Genomic DNA, 13847 nt, shown 5'->3' with positions numbered 1-13847 from the left:
AGACACAGTCTTGCTCTGTCACCCAGGCTGGAGTGCAGTGGTGCAGTCTCAGCTCACTGCAACCTCCACCTCCCAGGCTCAAGCAATTCTCCTGCCTCTGTCTCCCAACTAGCTGGGATTACAGGCACCTGCCACCACACCTGGATAATTTTTGTATTTTTAGTAGAGACAGGGTTTTACCACATTGGCCAGGCTGGTCTTAAACTCCTGATCTCAGATTAAGAACATCCTGGCCAATGTGGTGAAACTCCATCTCTACTAAAAATACAAAAAAATTCCTGGGCATGGTAGCACATGCCTGTAGTTCTAGCTACTCGGGAGGCTGAGGCAAAGAACTGCTTTAACCCAGGAGGCAGAGGTTGCAGTGAGCTCAGATCCCACCACTGCACTACAGCCTGGGCAACAGTGCAAGACTTCATCTCAAAAAAAAAAAAAACAAACTCCTGACCTCAAGTGATCCACCCACCTTGGTCTCCCCAAGTGTTGGGATTACAAGCAGAAGCCACCACGCCCAGCCTCATTCTCTCTCATTCTTATAGCATCTCCACTTTGCTGGGGAAGCCACCCTTCCATCCTTCTCAGTCCACGAATAAAAGGGAGGCGACCTCACTCCTGAGCCCCAGGGATGAGAATATGATCCAGGCCTGGGTGATCAGACTCACAGCAGTAGGATCAATGAAAACCATGTGGCCCAAGTCAGTTCACACTAGAACTTGTGTGGGAAAACTGCGACTGAGAAATTCTCCAATGATAAGATTTGTTAAGATGGTAAACTACAATCTCCAAGGAACTAGTGTGATGCCAGCACAGATGACAGCATTGATGAGACACACTCAGAGCTGGAGTCCTGATGACATCGTCTAAATGGCGCCTGGATCCAACCATGTCTAAGGCTACACAGTTTTCAGTTATGTGATCCCACAGGTCGTTATTCTTAAGCCAAACAGGGGTTTTATTAGCCAAATGAGTCCATATTGAGACGTTACGTGGCAGAGGAGAGCTGGGGAGGGCTTTAGGGGAGGAGGCACCTCACCTCGGACCACGGTGCCTGGATAGAGGCACCGGTACTGCTGGCTCCAGTAGGCTGCAATCCTGGTCCCTTGTGGCAAGAAGCGAGTGGAGGCCGGCCTCACATCGATGATCTGGGAGGGCATGGGGTGAGTGCCAGGTGTGGGTATAGTTGTGGCCATGGCCTTGGATACCCCAGCCCACCCCGAGCCTCCCGAGGCTCCGCCCCTCCCTCTCTCACCGCCTCCTGCAACAGCTGCTCCAGGCAGTAGATGTGGGGCCGGTTCCCACGCTCACCCTCCACCACCACGCGGTATCTGCCGGGGCAAACAAGGCGTGATGTGGCAGAGGATTAGAGCTCTCCAGAGAGCCCCGACCCCACCAGCACCAGCTCTGCCTCCTAGACCACTAGGAGGTGGCACCAGGACTTAGAGCTTTGCTGACTTGCTAGAAAGTGGGGAGAATTCTCCCCTTTTCTGAGCTCATCTTCCTTATAGAACTAGGGGTTGCAGAGCACGCCGGGCCGGTGCAGTCCAGATCCCGAGAGGCCAGCAAGCTCCCTCTCTCACCGCTTCCCGCTGCGGCTCCAGCCATGGAGCAGCCGCACCCAGCCCTTGGCAGGGCTCACTCAGTACCCCCACAAAGTGCCAAAGCCTGTCAGCTCTGAGCCCATGCATGCCCCTGCCCCACACCATCAGGGGAAGCCACAGCGCAGGCAGGCAGGCAGGCAGGCAGGCACAGAGACGGCTGGGGTTCAGGGCAGGTGTGGGACAAGGAGAAGGTGTGGGATGTGGGGCTCTGCGCTGGGCCTCCCTCTTCACTCACATGTCCGGCGAGTGCACAGTCTGCACGTGCCCGGCGTACAGCAGCTTGTCATCCATGGGGATGAGCACACGCAGGCCGTCCTTCAGCTCATCCTTGTCAATGATGCAGGAGCGCGGGGCTGCAGGGGTCAGATTGTGAGGTAAGGCTGGAGCCAGGGACGGTTGCAATACCTCTCCCTCCTCCCGTCACTCAAATGTCATCCCCTTAGAATGAAAGCCCTGGGGCTGGGTAGGCCTGTGGGGCTGAGATGTGTGCACTTCTTCATCTGCCTGTGTGTATACCTGCACAGACCCGTGTGTACCAGTACCAGTACGCACGCACAGGGTGCGATGGGCAGCCCCTCTCCTCTGCCTGGCCCCAGATATCTGGAAAGACCCCAGGTGGGTGTGAACCCAGGGATGATGACTGCCTGCACGTGCGGTCTCTTCCCACCCCAAGACCAGCAGCCTCTGGGCCTGGCACGAAGCTCTGGGTTTCCAGCCATCGCCAGACAGCTATCATCCTCCATCATGACATCCAGCCCCTTTACCACTGCCCTCAGCCAAACTTCTAGGGCTTTCTGTTTTTGTTCTTTTTTTTGTAGATGTTGCCCCGGCTGGAGTGCAATGGCACGATCTCAGCTCATTGCAACCTCTGCCTCCTGGGTTCAAGCGATTCTCTTGCCTCAGCCTCCCAAGTAACTGGAATTAGAGGCGCCTGCCACCATGCTTGGCTAATTTTTGTATTTTTAGCAGAGATGGGGTTTCACCATGTTGGCCAGGCTGGTCCCGAACCCCTAACCTCGAGTGATCCACCTGCGTTAACCTCCCAAATGCTGGGATTATAGGCATCGGCCACCGCACCCAGCCTCTTCTTTAAAATAATTTTTTCAGAGACAAGGTCTTGCTCTGTCACCCACCTAGAGTACAGTGTGATCATAGCTCACTGCAGCCTTGAACTCCTTGGCTTAAGCCATCCTCCCTCCTCAGATTCCTGAGTAGCTGGGACTACAGGTGTGCACCACCATGCCTGGCTAATTATTTTACTTTTGGTAGAATCAGGGTCTTGCTACATTATTCAACTGATCTCAAACTCCTGGTCTCAAGTGATCCTCCAAACTCGGCCTCCCAAACTACTGGGATTACAGGTGCAAGACACCACACTCCACCTACCTCTGTGACTTGCCATCTGATTTTTCTTTCTGGTGGAAACCAATGGCCAGAGGCAAACTTCCTAAAGGTGGTCAGCCGCGCGAACCCTCTGCTCTCTCTCCCTGTGGGTTCCTCCCTTTCTCTGGAGCAGCCGCTGACTGCTACAGTCTTGGGGCGGCCAGCTCCTTCTCTCACTCGCTCCCCTATCCATACCCATGATCTCACCTCTGAGCTCCAGACCCCTGGGTCTGAGAGCCTCCTGGGCGTGACTTTCCAGGATGCCCCTCCAGGTGCTCCAGACTTCAGCCATCAAAGCCCAGTGCATGACCCTTCCTGGCCCGGGTCTCAGAGACAGGGCCCCAAGCCACCCCAACACCTGATGTCACCCTTCCCTTCCCTGCTCATCTGCCTGCACCTCCAACCCCACATCCCATCCACTCTCCCTCCTACTGTAAACACCCTGCTCCACCTCCCTCCTGCTGCCCCCATGGCAGCCCCAGGCCACGACCCACTCTCACCTGACAGCACAGCCTAACTGGACTCCTCGCCTCTCCTGGGGCCCCCAACTCATTCCCTGTGCAGCAACAGAGAGCTTGCTTTTTTATTTTTGGAGACAGAGTTTCGCTCTTGTTGCCCATGCTGGAGTGCAGTGGTGCCATCTCAGCTCACTGCAACCACCACCTCCTGGTTTCAACCGATTCTCCTGCCTCAGCCTCCCGAGTAGCTGGGATTACAGACGCCCACCACCACACCTGGCTAATTTTTGTATTTTTAGTAGAGACGGTGTTTTACCATGTTGGCCAGGCTGGTCTCAAACTCTTGACCTCAGGTGATCCGCCCATCTTGGCCTCCCAAAGTGCTGGGATTACATGCGTGAGCCACTGTGCCCACCTCAGACAGCTCATTTTAAAGCCAATCTGACCACATCACATCCCCACATCTAACCTCAGAGAGCTTCTCATTTTCCTTAGGGCCAACATGGAGCTCCTTCCCAAGCGCCTCTTGGGAACTGCCTCCTCCCTGGCTCCAAGGTGACTCTTATGCTCCATCTCCAGTTGACTAAGCTACAGCCAAACCAACGTCATCCACCCCAGGGAACTCGGTCCAGCCTCAGTACCTCTGCTCACGCGGTTCCCTGCCCCCAGCTAGCCCAGCCCTTCCGTCCCAGGCCACACTCAGATCTGCCTCCCTCAGGGGAGGCTCCAGTGGCCCCTTCCGGCACACACCACATCACGGCCACTCACCCGGGGTCAGCGGCCGCTCCACAGCCCCGCCACGTGGCAGGTGCTCATCCTCAGAGAAGCTCGAGTCCTGGTTGGGTTCGAAATCCTCCTCAGCTGCCATGCTCTCCATCAGCTTGCTCACGGCGCCCCCCTTCCCACGGTTCTGGGGACAGAGAATGGCCAACAAATGACTTAGCACCTGGCACGGGGGTCCTGCCAGGCTGGGGACCCTCTCTGGAAACCTGGAGCCACAGTCAGGCCATAGAGGGAATCTGTCATGTGCATGGTGGGGATCCCAGGTGGGGGCACCCAGGAGATCAGGGGGAGGGTGAAATGGGGCTGAAACCCACTGGCCAGGGCTCATTACTCAATACTCAGTACTCAGTGCTCAGTTCTCACTACCATACTTCTGTTCATTACCATTGGGGGGGAGGGGGTGCCTCAGTTCAGAAACTGCGGCAGCATTTCCAGCCAGACCCAATGGGCTTGAGGGAAAACCACTGGGCAGGGGCTAGCAGGTGTGGGGAGTGGGTACGCCACCATCTCCCACTCAGGCTAAGAAATTCACCCAAGCCTGACAGCCCGTGAGGACCTGATGCTGGGCTGGGGGCCCATCACCCAGGTCTCCTGATCACTGTTCCAGTGTCCCCCGCCCCCGCTAATGCAGGCAACTCCTGAGGACAGGAACCAAGTCTCCCATATCCCCTTATCCCTGGAGCACAGGGACGCCAATGATGTCACCCTTGTCACCCGCAGCCTCTCTCATGGGGAGGGTGAACACAGAGCAGCAGGCAGAGCGCCCCATGGAGCCCACTAGGGCACAGCGAGCCTCACCTCCTTCTTCACCTCCTTCCCTTTGGCCTTGGCCTTGCTCTTCTTGGCGGTGGTCAGGGAGCTGGCATGAGGAGCCCTGGCCTCAGAGGGCAAGGCGGGAGCTCGGGGCGGTGGCAGCCCAGCTCCTGGCCCGGTCTCCTTCCCTTTCTTCTTCTGGAGGAGGAAGCAGCAGAGAGGAGCCATCAGAGGGCAGGGAAGGCGCAGGCAGCACCCCGTCCCCTCACTCACTTATCCCCAAGGCCTGTGCCACCCCAAGTGTGCCCTCCCGGAACAAAACACCCCTTTCTCTCTGTCCCTGCAAGTGTTTTTAGTTTTTGGGTTTTTTTTTTTTTTTTTGGGACAGGGTCTCACTTTGTTGCCTGGGCCAGAGGACAGTGGCACGGTCACCACTAAATGTAGCTTCAACCTCCTAGGCTCAGGTGATCCTCCCACCTCAGCCTCCTGAGTAGCTGGACTACAGGTGCATGCCACTATACCCAGCTAATTTTTTATTTTTTGTAGAAACAGGGTCTCGCTATGTTGCCCAGGCTGGTCTCAAAGTCCTGGCTTCAAGCGATCCTCTTGCCTTGGCCTTCCAAAGCGCTGGGATTACAGGCTGTTTTTAATGTTTATCATCTTATGGCTAGTATATATTACTTGTTGCCCCCTTAGCCCCCCCCCAAAAAAGATAACACTGAAATGTGTGTGTTTATACATATATACATACATACATATATATATAAATATATATATATATGCTGTGAGTTACTTTCCAGTGACCCTCCTACCAACTCCACAGAGGCAGCTACCAGTAACAGGATGGTATATCTTTCTAGAACTTTCTACAAGCACACACAACCATGCAAATATGAAGGCTATGCAGACACAACCATGCATACCCAGTACTTTTTTTTTCTTTTGAAGACAGAGTCTTGTTCTGTTGCCCAGGCTGGAGTGCAGTGGTGTGATCTTGGCTCACTGCAACCTCCACCTTCTGGGTTCACGCAATTCTTCTGCCTCAGCCTCCCAAGTAGCTGGGACTACAGGCGCCTGCTACCACACCCAGCTAATTTTTGTATTTTTAGTAGAGACGGGGTTTCATATTGGCCAGGCTGGTCTTGAAACTCCTGACCTCCTGATCTGCCTGCCTAGGCCTCCCAAAGAGCTGGGAATTATAGGCGTGAGCCACTTCACCTAGCCCACAATACTTTTTTTTTTAAAAAGCACAGTTGGGAATTTACTGATAGTCCTGCTTTGCAACATTTTCCTCCCAACATGACTGATATACATAAAAGGAGCTTCGTTTTGTTTTATAACAGCAGCCTAAATGAGCCAAGGTATGGAGAAACCGTAATGAGAAGAGCCTGTAGGCTGTCTCCACTTTGTCACTCTGTTTTGTTGTTGTTTTTGAGACAGGGTCTTGCCCTGTCACCCAGGCTGGAGTGTGGTGGCACAATCACTGCTCACTGCAACCTCAGCCTCCTGGGCTCAAGTGATCCTCCTGCCTCATCCCCAGTAGCTGGGACTACAGACATACATCGCCATGCCTGGCTAAAAAGTCTACACTTTGTAAAAGGGACACATCTAAAACAATGGCCATTAGTCGGGTGTGGTGGCAGGCGCCTGTAATCCCAGCTACCTGGGAGGCTGCAGCAGGAGCATTGCTTGAACCCAGGAGGTGGAGGTTGCAGTGAGCCGAGATCGTACCATTGCACTCCTGCCTGGGCAAAAAGAGTGAAACTCCATCTCAAAAAAAATAAAAATAAAAACAAACGGCCAAAGCCAGGAGAGGTAGCAAAGTAACAAAGATAATAATGGTCACATGCTACCAAGAAACAACAGAAGTCACAGTGTCCATATCCAAAATGAAAGTCAAAGCAAAGAACATTGAAAGGGACAAAAAATGGCATGTTCTAGAGCATAAGAGTATACAGTTTAATCCCCATTTTGGGGGGAGAAATAAATATATGCATGCATGTCTGTGTGTTTTATTTTCCTGTTTCTGCTGAACTTTCCAGTCCAAGTCATCCTTCTGGGATGAGAGGCATCTTAAGGGTGGAAGGAATGCTAGTGGTGCTTCACCCTTTATCTCTAGCATCTGTCATTAAACAGATAGCAGCATCTGCTGGTACACATCCCTGCAGCTGTATGCACGGGGAACAAAAGGAAATGACAGCGGAAAAAAAGTCCTGAGTGGATTTTTTTTCTATCTTCCAAATTACTGTTATAATCAGATAAAACCAGTAACCGTTTCTTTCCCTTTGATCAGAAAACCCACGGCTGGGAGGCTTCCTCTGCCTTTTTGTAAATAAATAAATAAATAAATAAGAAAATAACTTCCGATGTGACAGAAGTTCTGTATACAAAACAGAAACGCTCACTGCTTTGGTAATTATGATGGCAAAACACCATTGTCACCCAAACCATCACCCGCCGGCAGGGTCGGTGGTGGGAGACAGACAGCGGAATGTCATTCAACCATTTAAAAATACAACCAGACGAGGTTGCTCATGCCTGTAATCCCAGCACTTTGGGAGGCCAAGGAGGGCGGATCACCTGAAGTCAGGAGTTCAAGACCAGCCCAGCCAACATAGTGAAACCCCATCTCTGTCAAAAAATACAAAAATTAGCCAGGTGTGAGGGCGCATGTCTGTAATCCCAGCTACTCAGGAGGCTGAGGCAAGAGAATCGCTTGAACCCAGGAGGCAAAAGTTGCAATGAGCCAAGATCGTGCCACTGCACTCCAGCCTATGCAACAAGAGGGAGATTCTGCCTAAAAAAACAAACAAAAATACTGATGGCCAGGCGTGGTGGCTCATTCCTGAAATCCCAGCACTTTGGGAGGCTAAGGAAGGAGGAAGATTGCTTGAGCCCAGGAGTTCAGGACCAGCCTGAACAACATAAAAAGACCCAGCCCCATCTGTACAAAAATAATTTTTTTTTTAATTAGCCAGATATGGTGGTACACACCTATAATCCCAGCACTTTGGGAGGCCGAGGCACGAGGATCAACTTAAGCCCAAGAGTTTGAAGCCACCTGGGCAACAAAGTGAGACCCCCATCTCTTAATGAAAAAAAAAAAAAATTAGCAAAGTGTGGTGGCGTGCACCTGTGGTCCCAGCTACTCAGAGGGGACAGGCAGGAGAAATGCTTAAACTAGGAAGTTCGAGGCTGAAGCAGGAGAATTGCTTGACCCTGGGAGGCAGAGGTTGCAATGACCCAAGACTCATGCCACTGCACTCTAGCCTGGGCGACAGAGCAAGATTCTGTCTCAAAAAAATAATTAGCCAGGCAGGCCGGGCGCAGTGGCTCATGCTTGTAATCCCAGCACTTTGTGAGGCCCAGGTGGGCGGATATCTGAGGTCAGGAGTTCGAGACCAGCCTGAGCAACATGGTGAAACCCTGTCTCTACTAAAAATACAAAAATTGGCCAGGTGTAGTGGTACATGCCTGTAATCCCAGCTATTCGGGAGGCTGAGGCAGGAGAATCGCTTGAACTTGGTAGGCGGAGGTTGCAGTGAGCTGAGATGACACCACTGCACTCCAACCTGGCCAACAGATCAAGACTCCATCTTAAAAAAAAAAAAAAATTTATCCAGGCACGCTGGCACACATGTGTAGTCTCAGCTACTCCAGAGGCTGAGGAGGGAAGATCACCTGAGCATGGGAGGTGGAGGCTGCAGTGAGCCACGGCTGCTCCACTGTATTCCAGCCTGGAATGAGACTCTCGTCTTTTTTGTGATTTTCTCTAGAATGTCACTGTTATTTGAGGGTTCCTCCTCTATCAAGGACTCAGGGTGGCGAGAATCAGCATATTGTCAAAGCCTAGCTGTAAGACTGAATGCATCCAAATAAGAGAAGGAAGCACTTGGCCATCAGCTTCCTAGTGGCCGGTGCAAAAAGGGTAACAGATCCAATTTTCACAGAGTGGTTGAAAAACAAGATTTCTTAATTTGGAGTGTTCATAGAGAGAATTTAGGGAATCTGTAAAAGAGTAGGAAAAAATCGTCTCACCTGTATTTTCATATCTTAATCTCTTAAAAATCATGGGGTTTTTCCTTCAGGTGAGAGTGGAGGCCACAAACCACAAGAGTACCAGCAACGCCGGTGACTTTGCCACCAACAGAAACTGTTACAGAGTCTCGCAGCGCACAATAGTCACTGCAGGGACCTTAAAACATCCTTTACACTCACTGCTTCAGAAGTACAGCATCAGCCAGGTGCAGTGGCTCACGCCTGTAATCCCAACACTTTGAGAGGCTGAGGCAGAAGAACAGAGTCAGATCAGCCTGGGCAACAGGGCAAGACCTCATCTATACTTAAAATTTAAAACTTAGCTGGGTGTGGTGTTATGCACCTGTAGTCCCAGCTAATCAGGAGGGTGAGGTAGGAGGATTGTTTGAGCCCAGGAGTTCAAGGTTGCAGTGAGCCATGAGCACAGCACTGCCTTCCAGCCTGGGTGACTGAGTGAGACTGTCTCTACAAAAATAATAAAATTTCAAATATGGTATTTACTAGACCCACCGCTGGATGTCTTTACTAGTTAAATACATCCCTAAAGGAGCATATAGGCATCATATCACAGAAGAGTCTTTCAATATCTTGATAACTGTACTTTAATATCAGTGTCTTCCTTTGGGGTCCAGGGATTTTATTTACTTTGTTTTCTTTTCTTTTTCTTTCTCTTTTTTTTTTCTTTTGAGATGGAGTTTCCCTCTTGTTGCCCAGGCTGAAGTGCAATAGCATGATCTCAGCTCACTGCAACCTTTGCCTCATGGGCTCAAGCAATTCTCCTGCCTCAGCCTCCCGAGTAGCTGGGATTACAGGCAAGCACCATCATGCCTGGCTGATTTTGTATTTTTAGCAGAGACAGTTTCTCCATGTTAGTCAGGCTGGTCTCCAACTCCTGACCTCAGGTGATCCACCCATCTCTAACAGCCAAGACATTTTTTTTTTTTTTGACACAGAGTCTCACTCTGTCACCCAGGCTGGAGTATAGTGGCACAATCTCAGCTCACCGCAACCTCTGCCTCCCGGTTGCCAGCGATTCTCCTGCCTCAGCCTCCTTAGTAGCTGGGACTACAGGCGCACACAAACCATGCCTGGCTAATTTTCTTTTTTCAGTTGAGACAGGGTTTAACCATATTGGCCAGGCTGGTCTCAAACTCATGACTTCATGATCCGCCTGCCTCGGCCTCCCAAGTGCTGGGATTACAGGCACGAGCCACTGCGCCTGTCCCCTTTATTCATTTTTTAAAGTCTTAGAAGAAAAGAGATTAAGGACCTCTGTAAGAAATGGGTGGCCAAACATAGTGGCTCCTGGCTGTAATCTCCGCATTTTGGGAGGTTGGGGCAGGAGGACAGCTAAAGGGCAGGAGTTTAAGATCAGCCTGGGCAACATAGGGAGATCCCATCTCTACAAAAAGTAAATTAGATGGGTGCAGCAGCATGTGCCCGAAGACCCATTTATCTAGGAGGCTGAGGCAGGAGGACTGCCTGAGGCTAGGAGTTGATGGCTACAGTGAGCCATGATCAGGCTACTGCACTCCAGCCTGGGTGACAGAACAAGGCCTTGACTCTTTTTTTTTTTTTTTTTTTTTTTTTTTTTGTTTGTTTTTTTTTTTTTTTTTTTTTTTTTTTGAGACGGAGTTTCGCTCTTTTTACCCAGGCTGGAGTGCAATGGCGCGATCTCGGCTCACCGCAACCTCCGCCTCCTGGGTTCAGGCAATTCTCCTGCCTCAGCCTCCTGAGTAGCTGGGGTTACAGGCATGCGCCACCATGCCCAGCTAATTTTTTGTATTTTTAGTAGAGACGGGGTTTCACCATGTTGACCAGGATGGTCTCGATCTCTTGACCTCGTGATCCCACCCGCCTCGGCCTCCCAAAGTGCTGGGATTACAGGCGTGAGCCACCGCGCCCGGCCAAGGCCTTGACTCTTAAGAAACAAAGGAACACGTGCACAGCTCCTCCTGGGGCTAAGTCCTAGCAGGCCCTCTGGGTGGACCTGGAGCTGCGCACTTGGTTAACAGTGAGGCCACTTCCCCAGGCTGGGAGGGGAGAGGGCCTCTCCCTCGCAGAATCCCAGGGACCCTTCCATGGCCCCCTTCCCCATGCAGCCCCTACCTTCCTGGGGTCCTTCCTGTCCCTGGCGCGCCCGGCGTCCTTGCGCGGGCTCAGGGGGCCACCCTTGGCGCAGCGGCTGCCCTTGGTGGCCGGCGCGGTACTGGCAGGTGCAGGGGCGGCAGCCGAGGCGTCGTGCAGGAAGATGCGTTCGCTGCGGCGCCGCGTCCACAGGTCGTCGTCGCTGGCCTCGGGCCCCGCCTCGAAGCCGGGTTCCTTGGGGCCCCGCAGCTTCCGGGCCTTGCGTCCCTTCTCCGCTGCCAGCTTGGCCTTGTCTGGGCTGCTGGGGCTGGGGCCGGGGCCGCGGGCGCCAGGCATGGGTGTGGCCAGGGAGGGCCCTGGCTCCCCCAAGCCCTTCTTGGGCCGCAGCAGCCCTGCGGGCGACCGCTTGCGCACCTTGACTTCACTCTCCGAGTCGGTGTACTCGAACTCTGTGCCTGGAAGCGGGAGGAGGGTGCGCTGGTCACAGGCTTGTAGGGACTCTTTCCCTCCCACCCAGACCCACGGGCCCCATTCCTCCCCTAGGGGACCTCCCTGCCAAAGGCAGCCTTTCTCCCCGTTTCCAGGAGAGGAAACTGAGGTCCGAGAAGAAGGGCTCACGGGGCCCACACCTGCCCCTACGCCTGTTCTCACCAGCCTCAGCTGCCCGAAGGCTGCTGGACGCTGCTCCCTGCCCATCCCCCCACGGGAAAATCCCGGGCCCTTTGAGCTCCTCCAGAGCCCCACCTGACTGGTGGAAATCCCAGAAGCCAGGGCAGCTGGGCGGGCCCACACCTGCAGGGCAGCAGCCCTCTAGGGCAGGCAGGAGGGGAAACCCGCAGAGAATCCCCAAGCCCCCTGGCCTCCTCTTTCCCATTCCTCGTGCTGCCTGTCAGAGCTGGATGGTCCCAGGAATCGTCCACTCCCATTGTCCTCTCTACAAGACAGGGCCTCCCTGCAGCCCTCCTCCCACCCCCAGCCCCACCTGTTCCACAGCCGAGATGCTGCTTCCTTCTGCCCTGGATCCTGGTCCCAGCCCTGCGGGCTCCTTGAATGACCAGCCTCTGAGCATAGGCACCCGGCACTTGCCCAGCACCCACCATCCCCACTCATTCCTACCTGCCAGCTTTGCTCTCTGCCAGCCCTGCTGCACAGAGCACCAGCTCCCCCTGACCTCTCCTTGGAATAGTGCTGAGTCCTTCAGGAAGAGAACCACCCCACACCCCGGGAAGTCCTCTCTGGCCACACCTCTGTTGTCACAGGCAATGCCACACCTTAGCATATCTGTCCATGCCAGGGTCTCAGCTTATCCTAGTCTGCCCTGCCCCCGGGGAAGCAGATCCCTGAGTTCTCTGGGACCTCCAGCTCAAGCCCTAGCTCAGACCTGGTGTCCAGGAAAAGCGTGTGAGTGAGGTGTGGACGGCACTGCTCCCTGGGACAGGGGCTTCAAGGTGTGTTCACTCACTCAGGGATGCAATGTCTGTGACAGTCCCTTGGGTTAACAACCCCAGGGAGAGCTAGTGGTCTGCTTTAAATCCTCAGCACAGGAGCAGAAAAGCCGGGGCCCAATCCCAGGCCCACTGACTCCAGGGGCAGCTGTGAGAGACTTGGCTCCCACTGCACCAGTAGATGAAGCCACAGCAACAGGGACCAGCAGGGGATGCCCAGTGGAATAGAATCACCGGCAAAACGTCATGATCCCATTCATTCATATTTTGGTAACAGACTTTCCAACTTTCCATTGTGCCAGGAGGCAGCAAGGGGCTTTTTGTTTGTTTGAGACACAGTCTTGCTCTGTGGCTAAGCTGGAGTGCCGTGACAAATTCTCCGCTCATTGCAACCTCTGCCTCCCAGGTTCAAGCAATTCTCCTGCCTCAGCCTCTCAAGTAGCTGGGATTACAGGCATGTATCACCATGTCCAGCTAATTGTTTTTCGTATTTTTAGTAGAGACGGGGTTTCACAATGTTGGCCAGGGTGGTCTCAAATTCCTGACCTCGTGATCTGCCTGCCTTGGACTCCCAAAGTGCTGACATTACAGGTGTGAGCCACTGTGCCCAGCCAGCAAGGAGCTTTTGAGGCTAATGTGGGTACACACCATAGTAAAACACAGGCTTGAGAGTTCTGCTTCTGGGTATGATGGAATGAAGTACCACCCAGTAACAGTCCCCAGCAGAGATCCACTGCAACACCTAGCGTATGCAACCCTTATGGGCCCCTTGTGTGTGGTGCAGGGAGGGACAGTGGACAGAGAGAAGGCTCATGTGGGAGGCGGAGAATGAAGTCACAGGAGGCAGATCTCCTCCCTGCACCCTCTACCCCAGCACCAGACATGGTCTTCTTGGCACCAGCAGGGAAGGTGGGGCCCACATGGAAAAGACAGTCCTGCTGACCTCAGCACCAGAAAAGAGAAGTCTAGAAATTGGCAACACAGAAGATAGAAAGCGAGCCAGAGGCTGGGCACAGTGGCTCACGCCTGTAATCCCAGCACTTTGGGAGGCCGAGGCAGGCAGATCACCTGGGGTTAGGAGTTTGAGACCAGCCTGGCCAACATGGCGAAACCCCGTCTCTGCTAAAAATACAAGAATTGGCTGGATGTGGTGGTGCGTGCCTATAATCCCAGCTACTCGGGAAGCTGAGGCAGGAGAATCGCTTGAACCCGGCAGGTGTAGGTTGCACCACAAGCCAAGATCGCACCACTGCACTTCAGCCTGGGCCACAGAGTGACACCCTGTCTCAAAAAAAAAAAAA

General features: G+C 53.3%; 1 protein-coding gene across 7 annotated transcripts in view; it reads right to left on the bottom strand.

Moving 5' to 3' along the window:
- Positions 1–13847, bottom strand: part of TNRC18 (trinucleotide repeat containing 18) — a 115710-nt gene that overhangs the window by 11133 nt on the left and 90730 nt on the right. For all 7 annotated transcript variants that reach the window (XM_037740361.1, XM_037740366.1, XM_037740364.1 and 4 more), the window contains 6 exons: positions 11123–11556; positions 5021–5173; positions 4208–4349; positions 1834–1951; positions 1250–1325; positions 1034–1142 (listed from right to left, as the gene is read on the bottom strand). In XM_037740361.1, coding sequence (XP_037596289.1) covers positions 1034–1142; positions 1250–1325; positions 1834–1951; positions 4208–4349; positions 5021–5173; positions 11123–11556 — 1032 coding nt within the window. The remainder of the gene's footprint in view (positions 1–1033; positions 1143–1249; positions 1326–1833; positions 1952–4207; positions 4350–5020; positions 5174–11122; positions 11557–13847) is intronic.

Source organism: Cebus imitator, unplaced genomic scaffold (assembly GCF_001604975.1).
Source record: "Cebus imitator isolate Cc_AM_T3 unplaced genomic scaffold, Cebus_imitator-1.0 Scaffold82, whole genome shotgun sequence".
NCBI classification, from domain to species: Eukaryota; Metazoa; Chordata; class Mammalia; order Primates; family Cebidae; genus Cebus; species Cebus imitator.
The sequence above is the reverse complement of the archived record's forward strand: the minus strand, read 5'-3'. Positions and strand labels throughout refer to the sequence as shown.